The sequence below is a fragment of the Micropterus salmoides genome, unplaced genomic scaffold (genome assembly GCF_014851395.1).
Source record: "Micropterus salmoides isolate LMB-PRFRI ecotype aquatic unplaced genomic scaffold, ASM1485139v1 Ms_hic_scaffold_3, whole genome shotgun sequence".
Lineage (NCBI taxonomy): Eukaryota > Metazoa > Chordata > Actinopteri > Centrarchiformes > Centrarchidae > Micropterus > Micropterus salmoides.
This window is the reverse complement of record NW_024042261.1, coordinates 34,184,851-34,209,765: the sequence shown is the minus strand read 5'-3', so window position 1 is coordinate 34,209,765 and position 24,915 is coordinate 34,184,851. Positions and strand designations below refer to the sequence as shown.

The window sequence follows — 24,915 nt, the reverse complement described above, 5'->3', positions numbered from 1 at the left end:
TGTATAGACATCCAGAAATACTACAGCCATTTTAAATGTGCAAGGGGTGACTACAAGGGAGAATTTCCGATTCACAGTTTAAAAATTGGGTAGCAAAAAGTAGTGGTTGTAAAGTTTACACTGTGTTCAAAAGGTTATAAAGGTTGTATTTTTGTATTTGATGAAGGGATGTGCCTCTGGCTCATGAAAAGAGAAATATCTTGTGACAATAATTGTCCTTTGTGACAATGTTTTGGTTTTTCAAGAGACAAAAATAGTTTCATGTATCAGAAGAAAAGATATTTGTGTATCGGTGGACCAAGTCTTTATTTGGCGAGTGATGTCATCACAACAAGCCCTGGGGCCATTGTTCAGGAACAGTCACAGTTTCAGTGTGTGGTTTAAGCACGGTCAGTATCTCTGTGGGATCTTCAGTTAGTCATGAGTGTGCTGACATGACACATTATCACATGACTAACAGGAACCTGAAGTCTTCAAGGGTCTGCAGAAGTGATGATTTGAAGAGGTCTTTCAGAGAAGATCTGTACAGTCACTTTTTGTTCTACTTTGTTCGTTTCTGTTTTCAGGACAAAGTGGCTCAGATCTCTTAGAGTTGATTTTTGTTACGTTGGCAATGTAGGGCTCCTTCTGTTGCAGATCTCATCTCATGCAAGTCAGGATATATGCCATTTTGGTTGTGAAATCGGGGAGTGACTGAGGGTTTGTGTTTTGGCCTGGGGACATTTCAGTTCCTCCTCTGCGTGCACTATTAGCAAAAGGGATTCGGTCTTTTGGGGTTTTAAACAAACTACATCAACAACTTTTGCTTCCTAAGTTTTTATTAATAATGTGTAACTTCCTAATACATGTCGTTTACATCATCCATTACTAGATTTCACTCTATGGGCTTTAATAATTTGTACTTGGTTTTCAACATTAACACACAGCAAGTAAACATAATCTAAAGAAATAAAGGTTTGAATTAAAGGTAGAGAGAATTGGTCACTAAGAATATTCTAATAGTTGTTAGTATCTAGGAAAGTGTATAACCTACTAACAGTAGGCACCAGTATCTCATGGAAACCGGTCGGACTCGCTCCCGCTCTCACGACAGGTGAATGTTTAGCAAGGTGCTGTGCAAGTGGCTACATGTACAGGATATGCTCTAATGAAGTTGCACCTGCAGCGCATAGTGAACTCCCTAAATAACCATGTTTTGTGTGGATACAAACTGTAATCATTGCAGTGGTCCTTTGTGGCTCTGTTTGTTACATAAAGCGTTAAGCTACCAACACGGTAGGTTGGTAAGGTCGAGGGTTTGAATCCCACTGAGGTCACATACAGTAAAAATCTCACACCTTAGGTTGGTGGTTCTGAAGTTTTGAATCTGAACATGTCAGGCAAGTGAAACAACAGTACATAGATATATATTAAGCAACTGTTTCACTGATGTTCCATTAATGAGCAAAGTCGTAGTAAAATGTATTTTAACAACAAAGTAGAAAATCTTCTCCAAAGCTATGCATGTACTTTGAATGAATAAAATGCATTTAAATGTGAAACTTGTCTTTCTACATCTTTTTGTTGAACTCAGGCAATGTCACATGTAAAGGTCTTTCTTGATATCTGTTGTGTTTTTTTTCTGCTAGTGAAATATTACCACATATTTGTGTGAATAGTACCATAGTAAATGTGCTACCAGGGGTGTTGATCAGGTGTGAAATTGTATGCTTAGTTAGCTGCCACTGCATAAAGGTTAAAAATCTCCCTTGTCCTCCAACAAATACAAGTGGGTTCCAGGATGCATTAGCCAATCATGTCCGCTGTTATGATTCAAACTGGTTTATCTGACTTGGTCTGGCAATCCACAGATTTGTCTTCTGGCTGTCTGGTGTTCCAAGACACAAAAATGTTTTTCCTTGGAAGTAGGAGGTGCACTGTTGCTATCAGAGGTTCTAAGTAAGAACTCCCTAATACTGAGCACTCCTTACAAAGGGAAAGCTGCCAGCATAAATAAAAACTAAAGAGAGATAACTACATTTGATAGATATTGTAGTGCCTTGTGTTTTGGGCACTGAAAAGCACACCCTGTTAAGAATCCCTTTAACCTGCAATACTTTTATAATAATAGTACTATAATAATAATCTATATTTATCTGGCACTTTTCAAACTCAAGTGCTTCACACAAGGCAACAATTAAAATCTACAAATTATAAAATCAGAAACAAAACACATAATTCCAGTATGTATGATAGAAAATGCCATTAAAAATAATTAGAGAAATTAAATAAAATAAAAACTCGAGAAAAATCTGGATAAACTCCACAATAAAAGACTTTATGAAGAAAACATGTTGTTGACTCAGCCAACCTGATTTTTGTGTATCCAAACAGACACAACTGAAATCCTAAAGAAGGGTGTTGCTACCTGTGTTTTGAGAAAAACCACACAACAGAGGTAGAATGCAATAGTGGCTCCCTCTGCCTGTAAAAATATACATTTACAGTAATAACAGTAATAGTTTCTTGAAAGGGTTGTTGTGTTAGGTTTCCTAAGTGTATCCCAGAATGCACTGCATGCACACTGTATGCATTGACCTCCCTCTGTAATCTGAGCAAACCTTTTAACCATCTCTTTCTACTTATTCACCTTTGTTTTATATAAAAGCCAATTAACTGCATTTCTCAAATCTAGTTCTTGGATTAAACAGTTTTTGGGAATTTTTATTACATTAAAGGAAATTTTTAATTTTGGTTGTATACATACAGCATGAAAAGCAGGATTTTCGTCCCTAACCCTAAACTTTTATTCTGCAGTGGATGTTATCATGTAAAAGCAGTCACCTTTGGTGCTTGGTGAATTTAGGTCTTCTCTCAGAAAGCCAACACATGTAGAAATGCCTCTAAGTTGTATTATCAAAAACAGTCACTCAAGCTGAAGTTGAAAAAGTGGAAAAAAAAGCCACATTTTCTGAACTGAAACTTATTTTTCTTGCTGATGTATAGATTTTTTTCTTCTTCTATGGTACTATCCACGCAAGACTGTGGTAATATTTCACCACTCTGAGTACAAAAAACAAAAAGATTTTTTTTACATGAAGTACATCTGACATTGACAGTACAAAAACATGTAGAAAGACATGTTTCATTAAAATACATTATGTTCATACAAAGTACATGCAGAATGTTTGTTAAGATTTTCTTCTCCATTGTTAAAATACCTTTAACAATACCTTTAACTATGCTGATTGTTCCTAATTGATCATTGCTGAAACATTTGCTTAATAAACATGTATTGTTGTTTCATTTGATAAGTTCAGATTTAAAACTTCAGAATCACCGCCATGAAGTGTGAGATTTTTACTGTACGTGACATCAGTGGGATCCAAATCCACAACCTTAGTGTTGGTAGCTTAATGCCCCAACAAACAGAGTCACAAAGGACTACTTCAATTATTACAGTTTGTACAAAACAAAGCTGTAAAATACATTCATAATTGCATTGCTAATTTCACGTGGTAGTAAACTTAATTGGTAAACATATATTGTTAAAGGGTGTGTGAACATTTGCAGTTCTTTTTAACATGGAGCAAAATAGACAAGGCAAGTGGAATCAAGAGCTCCTCGACAGGATCAGAAAGTTGGGTAAGGATTCAATCCATCAGAGAGGACAGGCTCAGAGTTACATTTGATTAGACAAAGCTAAATGTTGCACTACTATAAAATACTGTGAAGGTTTGTCTATGTGCATAGTTTTTGGAAAAAGCTGTTGTTTAGAACTGTAATCTGAGTGTAAAGCAGGAAATGTGCTTTAGCAGAAATGGTTCAGGGAGTTGGTACATGAATCACAGATTGTGGTTATTGTGTCTCAAGTACTAGCTTGGCTGAACATTTTCAATATGTCATATCAATTTCAACAATATAAAGTTACACATTATGACACATTATGAAGTTATACATTGCAAGAGATTGGACAGGATTCACAGTTTACTGTTCGTACTATAATTTTTTGTCAGCTGATATCATTGTTACTCTCTTTCTCTCTCTCTCTCAATTCAATTCAAATTAGCTTTATTGGCATGAATGTTATAACAACATTGCCAAAGCATCATATATACAACATAAGAACAATCAGCCCCATACATTTCATTAAACAATTAAAGCGTAAAGTAATCAAAGTGTATATGTGTTTGTGTTTAAAAAAAAAAGAAAAAAAAAAGAAAAAAAAGAAATATTAAAAATTAAAATAAATAAATAAAACAGTAAGCGTGTGTGTGTTTGTGTTAAAAAATATATTAAAAATAAAATAATAAATAAAACAGTAAGCGAGTGTGTGTGTGTGTGTTTGTTAAAAAATAAAATATATTAAAAATAAAATAAATAAATGAAACAGTAACGTGTGTGTGTATATATTATAGACAAATTTTTTTTTAAAAATTAAAAGAATTAATTGATTAAAAAAATAATAATAATAAATAAAAGAAAAAAGAAATCAGTATTAAATGTAAAACAAAACACTTACTAAAATATCAAATGATCAAAATAATAATAATTTGAAAATCTGTGCAATTATTTGTTAGTCTGAGTCTCTCTCTCTCTCTCTCCTCTCTCTCTCTCTCTCTATACATATATATATTTATATATAAATATATATACGCACACACACACACACACACATATGTGAGTATGTACACCAAGTGGCGTATATTATTTACACTGCACTATTGACTGCTCACAGTGTACTGTGTATGGTATTGTGTGTATCGGGTGAATGGTCTGAGGGCTGTGTTGCTACTGTAGTATGTTGTGATTTGTTGTTGTCTATTCTTATTTTGCCTATGCACCATGATCTGTACTAAAGAACATTTTGTTCAGCTATATACTTGAATGCAAAGAATGACAATAAAGTTTGACTTTAATTAACTTTGATTTTGACAATGTGTTCAGCCATTTTCCATGTAGTGATGAGGATATGCAATGAACAATTGCCTAGATGTTTTGGGGAGGTAAGACTATTCAACAGAGAACCGGTATAATACATTGTGTTCAGCATGACATAGCCAATTGATAATGTAGGAAACAGCAGACAATTGTACAGCATTTGCAAAATGTTCAAAACAATGAGAAATTGCTTTTATGATGTGCACAAGTGACAAGATGATGCGGGGGATGAACATGCAGTTTTGAGAATTTCAATTCTGATCTGAGAAGTGCACAACAGTAAAGCGACACTAACAGTCATTCTTTAAGCATTATTTCTAAAACCATTAAACTTGTAGCCAAATAATTTACCAAGTGTGCCAAACTGAACGCACATTCTCTGCTTCGGTGCATTCTCAGTCAAATCAAATCAAATTTGAAAAGTAGAAATTTTAAAGTAGAAGTTTTAGATTGAGCATGGCGGTGTTTAACTAGCTGAAACAGAATTTGAACCGTGTGTGCCATACGGTGACAAAATTGGGTTTTTATAAATTATTGCATATTGAATGAAATGTTTAATTTTGCAAACTATCTGAGGTGTTGTGTGAATAGTTGTGTGAATTGTGTGTAGTGTTTTGACAAAATGAGCCTTGTTTTCAAAATCGGGCTTAAGCATTCAAAAAACCTGTAATTTGTGTATAACAAGTAAAACTGCTTCAAGTGCTTATTCAAAGAAGTTTGTGTGTACTGTATTGATACAAAAACACAATTTGACATTTTTGTTTGTCTACGGGGTTAAACACAGATAGGAGAGACCCTCATCCTGACCACTGACCCCAAGTGACCTCTGTTAATTAGAGGAAAGCCTGTAATGACACAGAGCTCGTAGGTCAGCCAACCTCAACAGGCCTGTTGTTTTCAAACAGCAAGATATTTAGAAGACATTCAGACCTTTTGAAGTATCCTTTGAGTCATTTAGTATTCAGCACGACAAAAGGCTGATGTTGACTCAGAGAGAGACTGAGCTGTGATTCAGTGTTTTTGAATATTCAGAAGCAAGAACGCTCTTTCATTTTCGAGAGAGGTGGTCCTTTTGCACCTCACTTTGTCCTTTTTTGTTTTTACCATTTACCATTCCTAAATCCCAGTCTCTATTTATGGTTTGAGGTTTGCATTGGTGTGTCCCATGGAGATTCAAAAGAGTTTCTTTTATGTTAGGTCAACGAATACCAGGCTGATACTCTCAATGCATTTAAGTTTATTAAACTATTTAACCATATATCCTGCATTTGAAAAAAAAACACCTCAAATGACTCTGACAATGAGGCCTGTTAGCTCAAACCCAGTGTGTTTTTTTTTTGTCCCAGGAGGGATTAAGTAGCTGACCAACAAAAACAAAGCCTGTCATTGTTGCTCTTTTTTTCTCGGATGGAGATCTCATTCAGATGGTGATTCAGCGTTCTTTTCAAGGTTGTCACATGTCACAAATAGGGATACATATACTCTTTCTCAAATTAAAAATACCCAAAAGGAACTCTGGTACAAGCATCTTTATATAGTATAGTAAAACATGAACTGAGTACATAAATGATTGCTGCAGGCATTTCTTCTGTGTAAATGTGGTTTGAACACTTCAGAATCAATATGTATTTAATATATTTACTTTTATCTAAGACTGTGCAGGTACTTGAAAAAAAATATGTTTTCAGAAAGAATATTGATTTTTCCTGGTTTGCCATGTGATACCAAATTCAGTTAAACAAAATGTATTTTAAATATGAAAGTGTAATTGTAGTTTGAAAGTAAACATGATGCCACCTGAAGCTGACTCCACCTTCAGTTATCTAAGCTGTATAAAGAAGGTAGAAGCCGTTTCTTCCCTCTCACTTTCTCTCTCACTAAAAGTCTTACGCAGGACTTGACTGAGCCAGCGGGATCCGATAACGCCTTCATCTCAGGAGGGTTGAGCCTGTGGACACAGAGGGCCTTCTATCCCACAGAGCCCTGGAAGAGAGTCTTGTTCAGCTCCTTCTTCATCCCCAGCTCCAACTATGTACTCTGCAGGAGTGGAGATCCTTGGGATGATCCTGGCAGTGGCCGGGTGGCTGGGGGTAATGGTAGCCTGCGGTCTGCCCATGTGGCGGGTGGCTGCTTACATCGGTCAGAACATTGTCATCTCCCAAGTGATTTGGGAAGGCTTGTGGATGAACTGTTCAGTGCAGAGCACAGGCCAGATGCACTGCAGAGTGCACGACTCCATGCTGGGGCTGCCAGTGGACCTGCAAGCCGCGCGTGCCTTGGTCATTGTCTCCATGGTACTGGGCATTGTGGGCATCGGCCTGTCAGTGGCAGGTGCCAAGTGCACCAACTGTAGCCGGGATGTGAGCAGTAAACCACGGCTTGTGGTGGCTGCTGGCATAACCTTCGTGGTGGCTGGACTGCTGCTGCTTGTGGCTGTGTCCTGGACCGCGCATGCCATCGTCGTAGACTTTTATGACCCGCTGTTGGAGGAGACGGGGAAGAGGGAGTTTGGTAATGCTCTGTACTTTGGATGGGCTGCCTCCTGCTTGCTCATCCTAGGTGGAGCCCTACTCTGTTGCTCCTGTCCACCCAAAGCAGCTCCAGCACCGAGTGGTGGTGGCTCCATGCCTCCCCGGATTGAATACTCACCTGTCAAGACTGTGTCAGTCAATGGATACACCAGAAGAGACTATGTCTGAATATATATATGACATGTGGGTGCAGATGAAGATACAGTGACGAGTGTTAGCAAATTTGTATGTGGATGTTTGGTTGCATAGATGTTAATGCAGCATCTTAGGCTTGGACATAAAGAATGAATCACTGATGCATATTTCCTATTTCATGAAGTGTTTTTTGACCGTTTTTCTGTAGTGGTGGGCATCATATGTTGCTTTTAATATTTTCATCAAATAAACTGCTTTTTGCTTAGATTTGTAGATTCTAGCTTTTTTCTAAGAAACATTAAGTTGGTGTCTGATCATAAATATATTCACACAGTGTCTATGCAGATTATTTCTGATTAAAGCAACTTTTTATGTGATTATAAATAAAAGAACAAAACATGTTCCATTATTTACTAATTTTCATGTATTCTAAAAAGTGGAGTTTGTAATTCAGCACTTTCATGCCACAGAATCAGAAATGTAGAGCCAGAAAAGCATGCTTAAATTAAGTGTAACATGAGTTATTTGATATGCAGACACAGATGCCAGCTGTAGAGTTTGACCAATAATTGTATTACTGGCGCTTGTAGAAATGAGGTATTTTATGTCAATTTAAATTGAGGATTGAAACAATGGGTGGCTTGTTTCAGAAGAGCACCTTATGCTTCCCCTCCATTGTAGCTTGGCCTTCATTTGCGAGAGTGAAACTGAGTCTGAGATAAAAGTCTCCATCTGCAAGGGGATGTAACCTGCACTGTAATTGAGTCCAAACTGAGCCACAAAGGCCCTTTTGATCCGATGGTATGCAACTGTTTTCCTCCCTCCCCAGGTGGTATTCACTAGAATAAAGTGTATTTAAATGTTCAAAATGTCACTTGTCACGGCAAAACAAAAGCAGATATTGAGTGAGACATGTTTTTGGATTTGTTGTAGACAGTTGGTGACACCACATCAGGACAGTGGGCCTGCTGCATTTAGAGGAGATATACAGCCTTGCAGGCAATTCAGTACTTCTTATTAACAAGCAATACAGTTAATTGAAAGTAGACAAAACAAAAGTACAGGTTGAAAACATTTCTGGGTTTCTTAACTTGTTTTGGCCTGTGAAATGAGGTTAAAGAGCTAAAGGATGTGTGCTTCTAAATATCCTGAACACTCCCTTTGAGTGACCACAGACCCTACTGGCAGGATTGTGTTACAGAGCAGCTGTGCAGTCGTGTGTTAATGGTAAGGTGCAACAGTCACATACGAAGACAAACTGCAACACCTACCTTAAAAGCACCAGCTCCCACTTCATAGGGGTTGCAACAAAACCCAACAACATGATGGTGCTGCAGCGCTGAAACACTGAACACTATACAAGTAAGGTGTGTCCAAATTTTGGCATATCATCGCATGGCAAGAGAGTGGCCATAAGAAATGAAAGAAATGAATGGCCTCACTGATGCATTAGAAACTTCTTACACAATGTTGGACTTTTGCACAATCATCAAATACATGCTGTGTTTAAAGGGAAGTTGTGTTTGACCACAGCCACCACATCACCTTGGTAAAGCAATCTCTTTCTTTCCAATCTCTTTCTTTTTTGTAAACTGATTTACAAACCGACAAAGGTGCAGATTCAGCGTGTGAAGAGGCTTCATGGTAAAACTAATAGAGGTGTGTATTTAGTCTTTTTCTGTGGCACATGCAAAAGTTAAACTGGGGTGGAAACTCCTGATGCACTATGACCTTCAGAACAAAGACACTGATTAGACCCCCCATCCTTGTGCACACGTATCAGTGCCCCCGCTCTGAAGGTCATAGTGCATCAAGAGTTTCGACCTCAGTTTAACTTTTGCACGCAGACAATTGTCTGAGCTTCAAACACACTGGCCCACTCTCTCTCTATACGACTGATCATTAGAAATAAGTTTATCTCCAGAGAGAAAATACATATGATATTCATAAATGATGTTTATCTGCTATTCCGACATGTGGTCTATTAACTTCAGATGATAACATAGGCGGCTGGGGAAAGTTTTTATTCGCATCACATAGCAGCACAAATCTCAACATTGTTACATATTATTTGATCAACTTTTAGTCTCTAAATGAAATTCTTTTTTTTATTTTTTATTATAAAGATCTGCTTTGTGTGGAAAGAATTAACATTACCATCTACTTACATTTAAGGGCAGTGTGTCAGAACATTTACCCACTAAAGCATCCTGTCAGCCATTGTTACTGGAAAGATTCTAGGCGTTATCTCTCTCAAATATGTTTGAAAGAACTTTCCATAACTCCTCACCTACTCACTGTAATATCTTCAGTCAGTATTTCTAACCCAGTATGTATTAACTTTACTGCTAGCAAGCAGTTTTTTAATTTCATACAAAAAACGGTAGAACTAAAAATAAAGAAAATATGATTTATGACCCCTTTGACCAGCTTATGGTCTTAACACAAACTATAAAATGATATTTATATTTTTGGTTAGATTCAATTCAGCATTCTAAACATCTGTCTCATCTGTCAAAGAGGAGTACAATGAGAAACCCGCGGGAGTAGATAGTGTTTTCCGTTTTCAATCATTCATCCACCGATCTTTACCATGTCTGTTATCCTTTAACTCCAGACCTGAGATCCACACCCTCTGTTTACTCTCCCCTCACCCAAATAGGTGGGAGAGCTACAGGGGCAGAGGAAGTTGAATGGCCAATTACACGCCAAGGCTAGTTTTTTTGGACAGAATACTACTTGAACTCTTCCCTGGCCAATCCCCAAGTCTCCACCTTCTGCGATAAAGAAATCTGCTGCTTATTTGAGCAATCAGCACTGCAGTGAACACTTGCTCAATCCACTTTTGCCTACTGAGATAGAGAAGACATCAGCTCCAACATGCCTTCAGTGGGGATGGAGATACTTGGAGTGACTCTGGGTTTCCTGGGATGGATTTTGGCCACTGTATCCTGCGCTTTGCCTGCGTGGAAAGTGTCAGCTTACATTGGGGCGAACATTGTCACAGCCCATATGACCTGGGAAGGTATCTGGATGGATTGCGTTGCCCAAACCACAGGTCATGTACAGTGTAAATTCCACGACTCCATGTTGGCTCTAAGCAGAGATGTTCAGGCCGCCCGCGCCCTCACTGTCACTACCATTGTGTTTTCCATTGTGGGAATCCTGGTGGCCATGATGGGGGCAAAATGTACCAACTGCTTGGAAGAAGAGTCGGCCAAGGCTCGGGTGATGCAAGCTGCCGGGGTGGCCTTCATCCTGGCTTCTCTGACCGAGCTGATCCCTGTGTCGTGGTGCGCCAATAGGATCATCGTGGATTTCTACGATCCAAACGTACATACTCCATGGAAGAGGGAGATAGGTGCAGCTCTGTACCTGGGCTGGGCTGCAGCTGCATTTCTTCTCATTGGAGGGGGTATCCTCTGCTCCAGTTGCCCTCCGCAACCTGAGAGAAGGTATGGGCCTCCATCAAAAATGATATACTCCCAAAGCAGGTCGCCCCAAGCAGTGGCCCCAAGTGGTTATGATAGGAGAGACTATGTCTGAACGTGCACCTGCCCTTTTCTTACACCTTTGCCATTATGGAAAAAAACTGCTTAAAGAGAACTAGTGAGGAGAGTAACGACTTCTGTCTTCGTGTTGAGATGGGGAAAACTCCTATATTCATGCCACCATATAATGTACTGTATGCTCTTTTGAACAGAGCCTACATCAAACAAAAAAAAAAGCTTTGTGTGTAACTTTGAGGCTGTTGGAAGCACTCACGCTAACAATATATTGATGATGTGATTAGTCCTGTAGTTTATACTCTGTATTGTCTGTGTATGTGTTTTATAAAGAACCTTCAGTTTTGATTAAGTCTAGGAAGCCTGTCATGAAGCATAATGCAGATATTTTTTATCTATCTATCTATATGTTTTATAAATCAGTTAATCATCGAATGTTTTCATGTCTGACACGTTACGTTTTTGATTAAAGGTCCTGTTTTTTTACTTCTGTTGTCTTGATCATTAAAAATTTTGACACTGTTTTTTTCAGGTTGTCTGTTTCGTTATGGAGGCTCAAACATTTGATATTTCAAAGTTTGATGAAAATCATAAAAAAATGCACCTATCAGTAACCTTATTTATGTTTTTTAAATGCTCATCATCAAAAATATGTTTATGCCCTGAATTCTACTGTCACATAAAAGTGGTCTGAGAACCACTGCTCTATTTTGCAGTATGGATATATCAATATGCCTTTGAGTTGGTCAGTTGTACATTTGACTGTACAGGGGCAAAAATAATGTCTCATTCCACCCCACCCTGCATACACAGCCATTAAGCTGACGACTGGGAGTCTATCACAGCAGCCATCCACCTGGCTGTCTCCCACACGTCTGTTGGCTCTATGATAACAAGAACTGCTGCTTTGTCAGCTTCCCCACACTCTACCCTCTGAACTGTCCTCCCAAACAATGAACCTGTTTCAAGACAGGAGAAGGGGGAAGGGTTGGGGGGCTGTCAACACTGGGTTACAAGATACTGGGGGTGGGGGGCATTTCAAGGGAGAAAGTTGCAGCCCTGAAGAATTTCAAGTACATTCTGCAGACACTATGCAGTTATTAAGGCACATCAAACATAAGTCTCAAATCTTTAAGTGATCCTTAAACTGAAGGGGTTCATAAAATTTAAGGGTATTCCCCAATCCTTGGTCTTATGACACCTTTTCATAACAGCGTTGTATGATTTAAAAAAAAATAAGCTGCAGTCAAACTGAAAGCACAACGTTTTTCACTCCAAGTTACTGAAGAACAGAGGTATGCCTGCATTTAGGTTTCAAAATATGGGAGTTTTATTTTTCCAGCAGGTCGGCGAGGAGAGCAGGAGAGAGTTAGTTCAACCTGCTCTGTGCAGGTTACACTTTTAAGCTTACACCTTGTCTTCTGCTGACATTTTTGCAACAGGTCCGTCTGCCTGCGCAAAGAGCAGCTGCGCACACACCCCTTGGATCGGGTTATGAGTGGCCACGTCGCAGTGAGATGTGTTGAAATGTTTCGTAGTACGTGGATTGTGTGCGTATATTGTGTTTCCTAGACGATGTGGTAACTTGGGTTATGTCAGACAGGCGTTAACAATTCGTGTTTGAGAATTATTGATAATAAAGTTTGAGGGCCATGCAAATTACGGGATTCCCCGGGATAAACACGGTATGAATAAAGGTCAGGCATTCTTCAAAGTCATTTAAAAAAAGCAACATCATGGACCTGCAGAAAGATGCCTGGGCTAATTATGAGGAAGTGATCAACAAGTTACTTAAGACTGAAACAAGAGTTATTCAGTGATTATTAACTGTAGGCTACAGCTTTCTGATAAACTGTAATGTTATACACAAATTCTGAAAGTATAATGTTCCATTTACAACTGATTTCATGACAACAAAAAGAGTTTATTTGACAGCAAAGATAAATCAGTCAAACTTTTCACATAAACATCTTCACATAAAATGTAATAACTTTTTTTTCAATATTACAATAAATCTTAACAACACAATAAATCTTAATCCATCTTAGAAATGTTTCTTTGGTCTTCTTAACACATGCAATGCTTGTGAGCCCTTTCAGCTGTAAAAGGCCTCTTTGTGACCAGGCCCATTGTGAAGCTGGCCATGTAAGATGATAGCAGAATGTGTCCGAGTCCTTCGTCCCCTTTTGGTGATGTCAGCTCTTTCAAAGGCTCCTCCCCTCTACCTGATCTGCCTTATAAAGGATACTTCTAAAGTCGAGGGCAACAGATCGCCACACACTCACAGAAGCAACGGCTGAAATTAACTTAATTACTAGTTGGGTCTCTGGATTACTCGTCCCCTTAGCAGATTATTTCTGAGATCTCCTCTCAGGTGTGACACACATTCAGCAGCAGCAGAGGAAGACATTTCGGTATGTCTATTGGGTTGGAGTTAATAGGCATTTCCCTGTGCATTTTGGGATGGATTATTGCCATTGTGGCGTGCGCCCTCCCCATGTGGAGGGTAACGGCCTTCATCGGCAGCAACATTGTGACAGCTCAGATCATGTGGGAGGGCCTGTGGATGACTTGCGTGGTCCAGAGCACAGGCCAGATGCAGTGTAAGGTCTATGACTCCATGCTCGCCCTTTCTCAAGACCTCCAAGCTGCCCGTGCCCTCACCGTTATCTCCATTCTGTTAGCCATCCTGGCTTTGCTCATCTCCATCGCTGGGGCCAAGTGCACAAACTGCATTGACGACGAGGCATCCAAGGCCAAGGTGATGATCATCTCGGGGGTCTTCTTCATTGTTGCCGGGGTCATGCAGCTCATCCCTGTCTCCTGGTCGGCCAACACCATAATCAGGGACTTCTACAACCCTCTACTTGCTGACCCTCAGCGGAGGGAACTGGGGGCAGCAATGTACATCGGCTGGGCAGCTGCTGCGCTCCTGATTCTTGGTGGTGGACTGCTCTGTTGCTCCTGTCCACCACGTGAGACCAGATACAACCCTTCACGAATGGCTTACTCTGCCCCGCGGTCTGCAGGTGGCCCAGGGTTAGAAAGGAAAGACTATGTATGAATGAAGGTCAAAGAGAAAAAGACATTATTGAATCTCAAACCTGCTCTTGACACCAAACTGAGGGTGTACTGAGGAAAAGAGCTCAAGGAAACAAGGAGACTCCATAATGAAGGATGTGTTTGATTTATTAATGTTACTTTTCTCTGAATTAGACTTCTGTTTTTCAGAGACTGACTAAAGAAACATGCAAAAGACAAAGGAGTGGAAATTAAGTCATGTTTCCAAACCAATAGACATCTTTAAGGTCAACACGTTTAATGTTATTATCATTGTACGATCATATACTTTTTATACAGTCCTCGCTTGTTAATGTTTATTACTGATTTTTTTTTTAATAAAAAACAAAATGACTGCTTAATGTATCACCTTTATAATAAGGCACCACTGTAAACAAAAGGGAAGAACTGTAAGTGTAAAATGGTACGACAGGGTTATCAACAGGATTATGTGTTGTAAATACTGTAGTAAGAGTATCATTAATAACCTGCAAAAGTCAAGACAGATGACAACTGTATTCAGTGCAGCTTTTAGTGCAGTGTGGGAAGGGTGGGAATGGGGGAAGGGAGAGGACTATGAACCTGTGTTCACCCATAAAAGGAATTGTCTGTGTGTATTATATGCAACTGCAGTACATGTATCTCCCAAGTGTTTTTTAAATAAACATAACTTTTTTAAGATACTGCATGTCTTATCTTGTTTCATTTCTAAATTACCTTTTCATTTGTTTATATTTAAGATCATGCTCCATTTTAAGATTTTATAACACATGAGTCAGTAAACCGGTAACAAAAATGACGGAGTGCGTTCTTTCCAGGAGCCTTTTGTAAGAGTACCCTGACATTCAATCCTGAGGGCTACGTTACCAGCAACTGGCAACTTAACCACGCACACTATAAACAATTAGCCACAGGATCAGTTAACAGGCAGAGGTGAGAAGTTTGAACATGCAGTAGTGGAGTCGCTCCAGGTAGGTTTCGTTTGTTTTTTTACCCTTTAAACAAGAATTATCATTGGATGCTTGGCTGAGCTTGCATTTTTCTTTCCAACACCTTGTCACATACTTATACCATTACACACATTCATTTGTGGGAGCTGCCCTGTATCACCACAGACTGGTACTGGTAAAGTGCACAGTATTTTTAGCTCAAACTCGTCCATTGAATTAGCCAACCTGCAGGTTCCAGGATAAATCCAACTACCCTTCAATCTTCCACTGTCCTGTTTTTACATGCTATTTATGATCTTTATTTAATGAGCAAAGCAGCATGGTAGTTATCTAGACTGTAGCATATTCAAAAGACCCATTATCCAGAGTTTCCATGATAGACAGGAGTCAAGCCTCACTCTAGTTTCAAAAACACTTGCAGTCACACCTGACAAAGGCAGTGACTTGAAATATTAATGAACATCTCATAGTAAATATGGGAGGGGTCCCTTGGTGCTATCAGATTTCTTTCCAACTGTTGTCTCTTACTCCCATATCAGTGTCGCTTCAAACAAAGGACAAGGAACTGCTTGACATCTGGTCATGATTACAGCAACTACAGATTAAAGCTCATTTAAATTCTAGAGAGTATTTGTGAAGTTTACGTTTGTCATTTACATGCCTCAACACAAAAATATTTCCTACTGCCAAGAACATTAAGACAATATGACAAAATATTGTTCAGTTTGAACATTGGCAAAACATTTTATTTGTGTTCAGGTGAAGTCAGATTGTCTAATGCTGGAATATATGTCATGAGAAATGCATATAATGCAACCTTTATAAAATTGCACCATTCTTTTAAGCTACAATTATTTATTTGCTGACTGAAACAAAAACTAAAGAGAAACATCCTACCCCTTATCCTGAAATACAAGTTTACTCAAATTATAAGAAGAAATAAAAGAAATTACAACACTGCTCCACATTTTAAAATCTGGACAGGTATTTATTTAAATCTCCTTTTATTCTTTGACTAAATCACAAATAATCTGCTGCAGTAAACAGCCCGTGTAGGGTATCACATAACACTAACCAAAACTCAGCACAAACCACTAAATGTAGAGTAAATAAACTGATCTATTTCCACAGAGGCGTGAAAGAGCATCATGATTGCAAAGCATGTTTATCAGTGAGCAGCACTTCCTGAGTGCCGTTCCAGTGACTTGTCTAAGACCCTCGGGCATGTTTGGTCAATAGTGAAGCTAATCATTGATACATACACCTTGCAGCCATCCAAAAATACACAGGGTTCCCTGTTTCTAAATAGCAGCATATCAAATGAAACTCTTAATTTTTATTTGAAAAAACTGAGTGTGAGGGAGAAAAGTGAGATTTTCATGTTTTGACAAGAAACAACAACAACCAAGAAAACTGTTGTGTAAAGCAAACAGTGGTCTAGTAAACCAAAGTGTGCTGGGGCTGTGATGAAACTGAATTTCATCAAATACTTAAACCTGGTCGACTGAAAAAAAGAAAGAAGAAAAAAAAATGCATTCTTTCTCTCCGGCCATGCTCTGCTGGCTCTGGCCAAACTCTGGTCACCTGACCGATACTGGGGAATGTGAAGGGCAGAGAGGTTGCCTAGCACCTGAAGTCAGAAAGATAAAGCAATCCCCCCCTCCCTATAAACAACACTGGCTCACTGTTTCCACTCGGTGGGAACAGAAATTCACTGAGGTTTCTTACCTGCAACAGCAAGAAATCTAAATCCAAATCTAAACCTTAACACAAACCACAAAGGAAATGACTCAAAAAGAATGCTTTTCTTGTAATCTTAGAGAACAGAAAATTACAGAACCAGAATGCGTTCTTTTGTTTGTCCTAATAAAAGAAACATTCTCAATAAGAACCATTTTCTACTAAGACTGCTGTTGGGTGAAGTTTCCTCCACTGTTGCTTAATTTTTGGTCAGTCTCAGTCTCTGACTACATGTTCAAAACACAAAAAACTAAAGCTGATGACATACGGAGCAACTTTTAGAGCAATGGTGCTGGGCAATGTTGCCGTCAATGGCAAATGCAGGAAATAGGCATAATCACAAGACAATTCAACAGACAAGTACTGCAGAGACTGTGTCTCACAGTGGTGTTGACTCTACTTCATAGTGAGTTTTGCAGGTATGTAGTGTTGGATTATACTGTATGTATAGTGTGTAATGGATATGTATAATATCCTGTTTAAGTGAAATGTCTGTTAACAGTACTTACCAATGTATGTCATTGTAGCTCATGTCACTTCATAAATAAACACTACTACTCTAAGTAATAAATGGTTGACCCTGCCGTGTAGGAAAGCAGGAAATGTGAATGAGAGGAAATAATGTTGAAAATAAAGACCTGTATGCTCTTTTCTGTTTGGTGGAAAGACCTCCAGCTAATCCGAGATACCAGAGCTTTGCTATGATCACAAGTCTGGTCAGAGCTCAAAGGAAATGCCAGGTGCAGAACAAACACTCAAAAATCATATATATACTGATGTGTTAATTGTGGAAGTGCAATTGGAACTTAAGGCACTTTCTGGATAGTTCAAGCAGTTTTTGTGTATTAGTAATAAAACAGAAAGATATTTTACTGGCATAAGCAGTAGTAAGCAGAAAAAAACTGTCAACAAAACGGTTACAGTATAAGCAGTCTGTCGTGAATGAATGGAGATTGGCCTGGGCTGACATTAGAGTCCTAGTCTAAATTTTATTATTATCCCAGTTAGAGAAAGACGTTCAGGACTTCATCAGAAATTCCTGCAGTTAGATTGTACCTGCAATATCCCTGTGTGTGTGTGTGTGTGTGTGTGTGTGTGTGTATAATGTAGCATCTGTGTGTATTTTTGGTGGAACATCAGCTTATTAGCTCATTGGGGAGGCAGATACGAGCTTACATACCTGCTGATAAAGTTCCCAGGCAGAGGAAAGTCAGGAAAACAGTTCCTGACATCACATTCCAGCAGTGTTCTCCAATTGAGTGTAGATAAGAAACATGGTAGCATTTGGTGTAGAATGAATTTTGGAGGTTTGGAAGGAATGTAGCCTAATGTGAGAGAGAGCTAGGGGATCATATAAGGTCATGAAATGGTATAATGTGGGTAGGAGAGTAATGAGTAATATTCTCCTCTCACTGAACATCTACTGGCCGAGAAGAGTTGAGTAAGACCCTTAAAAAAGAAATGTATGTTGGGCTGTGACACCAAAAGACAAAAATACTGCCAACAGATGGAGGTCATTCAAAATAATCCTTCTCAATTAGATTTGCAGGTCTGAATGTTCCAACTTAAAAGAGAAGCTCATGGTTAAACACACATCCCCCTTTTTTTTATACAAATATAACATTCTTTCTTCCTAAGTACTGAAACAAGGAGAGGAGTAGAATAAAAATCTGTCTCAATATGGCACTACATTGTCCAAATAAATAACCAGAGAAAAATATTCTGCTGCCCTCAAGTGGCCATACTAAAAACCTACAAGAAAATCTCTTCCTGCATCTTAATACATTTACACCTCAAGCTGCAAGCCACACTATAATGGTACATGTGTGTACATTTGTGAAATTAGTAATTTTATATAAAAATCAACTATCAGAGAATATAAAAACGTATTTTAGTTGAAGTTAATTTTGTACCCATCAGGGGCATTTTGTGAACTAAGAAAATAGAACCATACCTGCACTGGTATGCATGCATGCTGAGTTTATGATGAGCATTGTGGAGCACCAAAACTGAAGAAATATAGCAAAAGATATCAAGGTCAAATAATATAACTGAATTCATCAATAAATGATGCTGTACCGTCACAGAACCAACCTGGCCTGGAAGCACAGTGAGAGTGATGCTTTTCAACTTCTCCAGTGCTTTCAATTCCATTCAGCTACTCTTCCTTGCAGAGAAGCTCTCAGCCATGCAGGTGGACCATGACATGGTAGCCTGGATTACAGACTAACTCACTGGCAGGCTGCAGTATGTCAGGCTGCAAGACCTGTATTGAGCAACAGACGCTCACCAAGGAACTGTATTGTCATCGTTACAGTTGACCGTCTATACCTCTGACTTTAAACTCAACTCTGGAACATGTTATCTCCAGATGTTCTCGGACAACTCCTGCATCATGGGCCGCATCAGCAAGGACAAAGAGGAGGAGCATAAAGGTGTGTTGGGGGCTTCGTCGGGTGGTCTGAGGACAGCTACCTACAGCTCCACATTGGACCAAAGAGGTGGTGGTGTAGCCCATGTGGACTAAAAACGTAAAAATGTACATACATTAAAAGCACCAGCTGCTGGGATTTGTGTAATACAAAGTGTGAGCCACAGTATGGACATTACATAATGAAGTCTTTTGCACACAAATCTTACAGCTTTTAGTAATGAAGACATGCGCAAGCCTTAAATGGATTAAGAATTACTATTTGATCTTTGTGTTCACACAGATTGTGTAAAACTTTAATAAAATGCAATCAAATCATTCACAAGCCTCATAACCCGCGGAACAATAATCAGAGTAAGACAATAATGTTTCTAATTATGTCAATAAACACTTAAAAGACTTTTCAATGACTCTAGAGAGAGAGCACTTCCTGTAAATGTGGGTTTGTGTACACAGGAGAAAAGGGTCTCTGTAGTAATGAAAATGCATGTTGAGATGAATAATAACAGCATCTGGTACATTTTGTTGTTAAGAGCAGCAAATTATATTTATTATAAGTGTGCCTCTCCTGATATAATGTGTGAAAATAGTCAGCACTTAGATGCATTTGTACTTTGTGATATTAGACCATGTTTTGATATTACTACTGATACTGATACTATGGACAAAACAATAACTTCAGGACATTATATTCACACATTCTAATTGCATTTCCTCTTTGGCAAGTATAATAGGGTTATATTTAATCTCCATTGCTTTGACATCCCATAAAGCTTTACCTCCCTTGGATTGCAGGGACAAGAAAACGATAAATACACCATAGTGGAGCATAAAAATCTCAAAATCTGCTCTTGTCATTTTCTTTTATCGCTATAATTTCTCTGCCACTGTGAGATTGATACAGTCAATGATGGATACACAGTCTTAATGACATGGTGGTGTTTGTTTGTGTGTGTGTGACCTGCTTTGTGCAAAATACTGATATTTTCTGTATTGCCGTTCATGACTGTTTTGCTTTGTGTATCTGCACTGCCCAATCACACAGGAGAATCTGTTTAAAACTACATAGCACACATTCAGCTCTGATGGCACCCCAGGGGAGAATTCATGGCCAGTCAACACTACAGAAACACGGGCACGCTGTGGTCTCAGAACTGTCCTCACCAGAAAAACAACTTCTTAAGCAAGAGGTCAGAGTGGATGGCAGGTTGGACGTACAAGGTGTCTAACTTTGATACCAGAGACCACAATCCACAAATTCTGTCCTGTCTCTCACCAACTCCAAACAGTGATATCTTCAAACCATGACCACAATCTTTAACAGTAAGGAAAACTTTAACACTAAATCACTGTAGCAACAAGGGAAAAGTTGAAACATAGGAGTCTTTATTATATGTTGTTAATCATCCTGTTGTTAGAGATGTGTTTATATTCTACCCATCTGTAATCTTCTTGTTTTCAATAAGCCCATCTCTGTATATCTGTCATTGCTCACAAGCAAAACCTATTGCAGCTATCTTTACTCATCTTGACTCACACTTTTTGCCTCGCTGTCTCATTAATTACTTGTCAGGTACTCTGGGAGCATAGCTTTCCCTACAGTTACATCTTATTTTAAGTTTGATTACTGAATAGATCTAAGTCAGAAGGAGGATCATTTAAAATACATTAACTAATGACTTATTTAAAATTGAAATACCTATATCGTTCTTTCAAGTAAATTCATTCAAAGCTAGGGAAATTTATTCCAGTATTCCGTAATCAATAAATCAAAAGTTATGACACAATAATAAAAGAAATCTTTGGCTGTGGCAGGACTTGAATAAGCACAGCCAATCATGTAATTCTGTCTGAAATAATGATTTTTTCCATTGAATACTTTAAAAATCTAGCTGTCTCTTGTTAGTTTCTCCAATGTTGTCTACCCAAGCTTTAATTTTTCAGTGGAGTGAAGGGGAAACAAAACTCACATAAATAAATACCCACAGAAACAAACTCTTCATTAAGCAGACACAGAGCAACTGGCGTTATATACCACTGCGCATGAATTTATAAACACACATTATAAAATTAATAACCATAATTAATTGATAATGCATTCATTTTCATCATATTTCTCTACTGGCTGGTGGTCAGTGGTGTCTCATTGAGGAAAAGAATCATGAGGGAATAATATAAAGAAGATAGGGTGGGATTGATTTTGAGGTGATGAAGTATTTGTCACATTATTTGTTGAGCACTGAATATATGCAGGGCATCTGTTTGCATTTGGACCCGGTGTGATGTTCCTAAGGGGAGTAAGAACTAACCATTTATTTTGTTTTGGATGGGAAGCGTCTTGTGTTCCCCTCTAATGAATATTTATGGTCTCAGGTTGTGTATGAGTAATGCATAACGACAAAAATGCCTGTAATTCATCATACTTATTATAAGACCAAAAAAAAAGAAACACAGGATACTTGGTGCAACAAACTGCCCTGAAGGAAAGGTAAACACACTCTTTGAATATCTCTCTTTCCATGTCACTCTACTCTATTTTTTCATCAGAGAGCTGCTAGACTGCTGGAACATGCAGACGATATACATCACTTAATGTGCACCCTCTCTTCCAAAAAATGTCTTCTCCTTGTATTCAGAAAGAAAATGTAATATCATGCAAGTCCGCACTGTAAAAAACCATGCCATCCTCAGACATAACTTTTTTTAGTTACATTTTTGATGGTGAGCCTTGTGATGTGGTTCCCTTCTCTGTTGATGAAGTTCACAGAGCTCTTCTTCTGCTGGACACTAAAAAACCTGCAAGTTCTGATAATCTGGAAGAATGTGTTTTAAAAGTTGCAGCTGATTATATTGCTAAACCCTTAACAGGTATCTTTAACCTCAAAAATGTGGCCGTGACCCTACTTCACTTAACAAATACAGGACTATTTCCAATTTAAGTGTCTTATCTAAGGTCCTTGAAGAATTGGTAAATAATCAATTGAAGGAGTTCCTGAGTGCTAATAATGTTTTCTCAGTGCACCTGTCTACCGTCACGGCTTCCTTTAAGGTTGTTGACGCCATGACTGACACTGGATTGTAAAAAGGTTTGTGCTGCTTTTTTTTATCAGTGTCTCAAAGGCCTTCAAGACAGCTGACCACTCTTATATGAAGCAACGGCTGCTCACTATTTGGTTGTCTGAGTAGTCTGTTGGCTGGTTTGAAAATTACCTCCCTGAAAGGACACAGTAAGTTTGATGGCCGCCCTCCCACTCCTTCTCCTCCTCCAGAGGCCCCTACTTTATCCCCAGTCCTGTCTGCTCACCAGTGAGCCATTTTTGCCATCTCTGAACGTTGCTTGGCAGATCTGTGAACCTGTGAATGCCTTCTTCTCCAATGCCCTCTCCTGTTTCAGCAGCAACCGGCCACCTACTCCTTAGATAAGTCCTGTATAGCTTTTTATTTTGAATTTACTTTCTGGCCGAGCTTCTCGGTGGGCAACAGCATGATGGGGAAGGGGATAACCTATACATAATTTCTACTCAACTTTCATGGCCGACTTTTGACCAGCTTGTATGCGGTGGAATTTAGGATTTTGGCAACAGAGAGTGGGTGATGGGATGAAGTCGCTTTGCAAGGAAGGCTTGCTGATCATGTTAAAGATGTAATTGGAGGGGTCCTGATGAGCCATACCTCCACCATACCACCAGTGCCACATGCAGTTACTTACTTGCCACAATAATTCTCTCCCTCAGCTCAAGTGGATTTTTGATTCCACCTTTGTCACCCAAGCTGGGATTCCCAAGGTTCTGCCTGCTCCTATGGATGCAAATGCTCTGGATAGAAAACTCTTTGCCTGCATTACCCACATCACTGCTCCCGTGAATCTCCCACCGGCCTTCTGGTCTATCTGAAGGTAACACAACAAAATTGACAGTTGTTGACGACTTTTCCATGTGTCTTTTCTTCCTCTCCCTAAAATGCCCTTAGCTGGGAGGACTGGGAGGGTTATGGTCCTGCGCTTGTGGATTCCTCTGTCACCTCTTCTCGTGTTTGTGTGTGTGTGTGTGTGTGGCTTACCTCTCCTGGCACATCGCCACACCTGCCTACAATCAGCTCATCAACTCTCAGTTAAGTACCCCAGTTCTCGTGCAAATCATGGGCCAGATTGTTCTATCTAATTCAGTGGTACAGTGTGACTCTCGGCCAAAGATGTTTCTAGTGTGCTTTTGTGGTTTATTTCTCGCCATGCCCTTGGCTAACTGGGTTTTTGTCCTGTGCCTCAGGATTCCAGTGCCAGCGTCTCCGCCCAGCCATCTTCCCACACGTCGCCTCAGCTAAGTCTCCAGCTCTTCTCCCCACTCATCAGCCTGCCTGCCTCCTGTCTTCATCAGCCCTGCTAACCTCCTCCCATCCATCCATTTATTAATGCTTAATTTACACTTCCGTGTTTTGGACCAAACAGGTTCATTCATTCATCTCAAATCAGCTGATGCATAGCTTGCACAAAAATATGTAACCAACAATGTATATTTTTTTATTTATTCAAAATGAAACTAATATGAGTACAAAACAATGGTAGAAGGAAATTCAGTTTGATGGTTTATTACACATCACTGTGGTTTATTGAGAGGTCATTATGTCATCAGTAAATTGATATGTGCTTACAAGGTAACAAGGTATTGTATTGTTTTTATGGAAACCTCTGTTGTGTAATTAAAACATTGAAACCTGCAATATTGATAGTACCATTAGTGGTCTGAAGAAGACCTAAAGCAACTTTCTGTGATCATGAAAAATGACTCAATAGATTTTTCTAATTGTGTCATGTTTGGTTCTCCAGTCAGTGCCACTGACCAGGACAGTGCTGTAGATCTGGAGTTGGTCCCTGGGCGCAGTATAGTGGCTGCCCCTGCTCCCTTGAGCGATGGTTTAAATGCAGAGAATGAATTTCACTACATGTATTTGTGACAATAAAGTACCTTTCCTTTTCCTTTTTGCCAACCAACAATGACTGGTTTGCCAGAGCTGAAAAAGGAGCAATGTAGCAACAGTGCCTATATGTGATAAGTACGTGTTCACAATGTTGTGTAATTACTTACACTGTCAGAAAGGGGAGACAAAAGTTCCGCACTGCAGATTTGACACACATTGTTACTGACATACAGTATGTATCTGTTTCAGTTGTTAGAAGCCTATTTCTCCCTTTCAGCCCCCTAACCTTTCATCTGTTCAAATATCCAATTGCAATTCCAATTGCTCATTAGAAAACATCTCGGGTTACGTATGTAACCCTTGTTCCCCGAGAAGGGGAACGAGACTATGGGAACGCCTCTGGGCGTGGCAGGGCTGAAATCATGAATGAAACTACTCCAATCCTATTGGCATTGCTAGAAAGGTAGCATGTGATGGCGTAACTGGAGGCGTATAGAAGCACGCCAGCATACCGGAAACGTCAGCTCTTTGCTATGAAGCAAGGCACTCCAGGCGGGGTGAGATGTGGCGGACGCAGTGTCTCGTTCCCCTTCTCGGGGAACAAGGGTTACATAAGTAACCCGAGACGTTCCCCTTCCAGGGAACTCAAACTGCGTCGGTGATGACACTATGGGAACGAGATACCCACTAGGCCACGGCAAAACCCCCGCCTGCCCCAAGCGTGCAGT

General features: G+C 39.3%; 3 protein-coding genes across 3 annotated transcripts; all 3 read left to right on the top strand.

Annotated features, from left to right (window-relative positions):
• The first annotated feature begins 6,950 nt into the window (after positions 1 to 6,950).
• Positions 6,951 to 7,993, top strand: LOC119883595 (claudin-4). Its single transcript, XM_038694323.1, has one exon. The coding sequence runs from the start codon at positions 6,951 to 6,953 to the stop codon at positions 7,617 to 7,619; it is 669 nt and encodes a 222-aa protein (XP_038550251.1). The 3' UTR covers positions 7,620 to 7,993.
• A 2,409-nt stretch (positions 7,994 to 10,402) lies between these two features.
• LOC119882973 (claudin-3-like) lies at positions 10,403 to 11,616 on the top strand. The gene has a single exon (XM_038693399.1). The coding sequence runs from the start codon at positions 10,467 to 10,469 to the stop codon at positions 11,130 to 11,132; it is 666 nt and encodes a 221-aa protein (XP_038549327.1). The 5' UTR covers positions 10,403 to 10,466; the 3' UTR covers positions 11,133 to 11,616.
• Positions 11,617 to 13,307: 1,691 nt separating this feature from the next.
• On the top strand, positions 13,308 to 14,835 carry LOC119882974 (claudin-3-like). Its single transcript, XM_038693400.1, has one exon. The coding sequence runs from the start codon at positions 13,509 to 13,511 to the stop codon at positions 14,154 to 14,156; it is 648 nt and encodes a 215-aa protein (XP_038549328.1). The 5' UTR covers positions 13,308 to 13,508; the 3' UTR covers positions 14,157 to 14,835.
• The last annotated feature ends 10,080 nt before the right edge of the window (positions 14,836 to 24,915 follow it).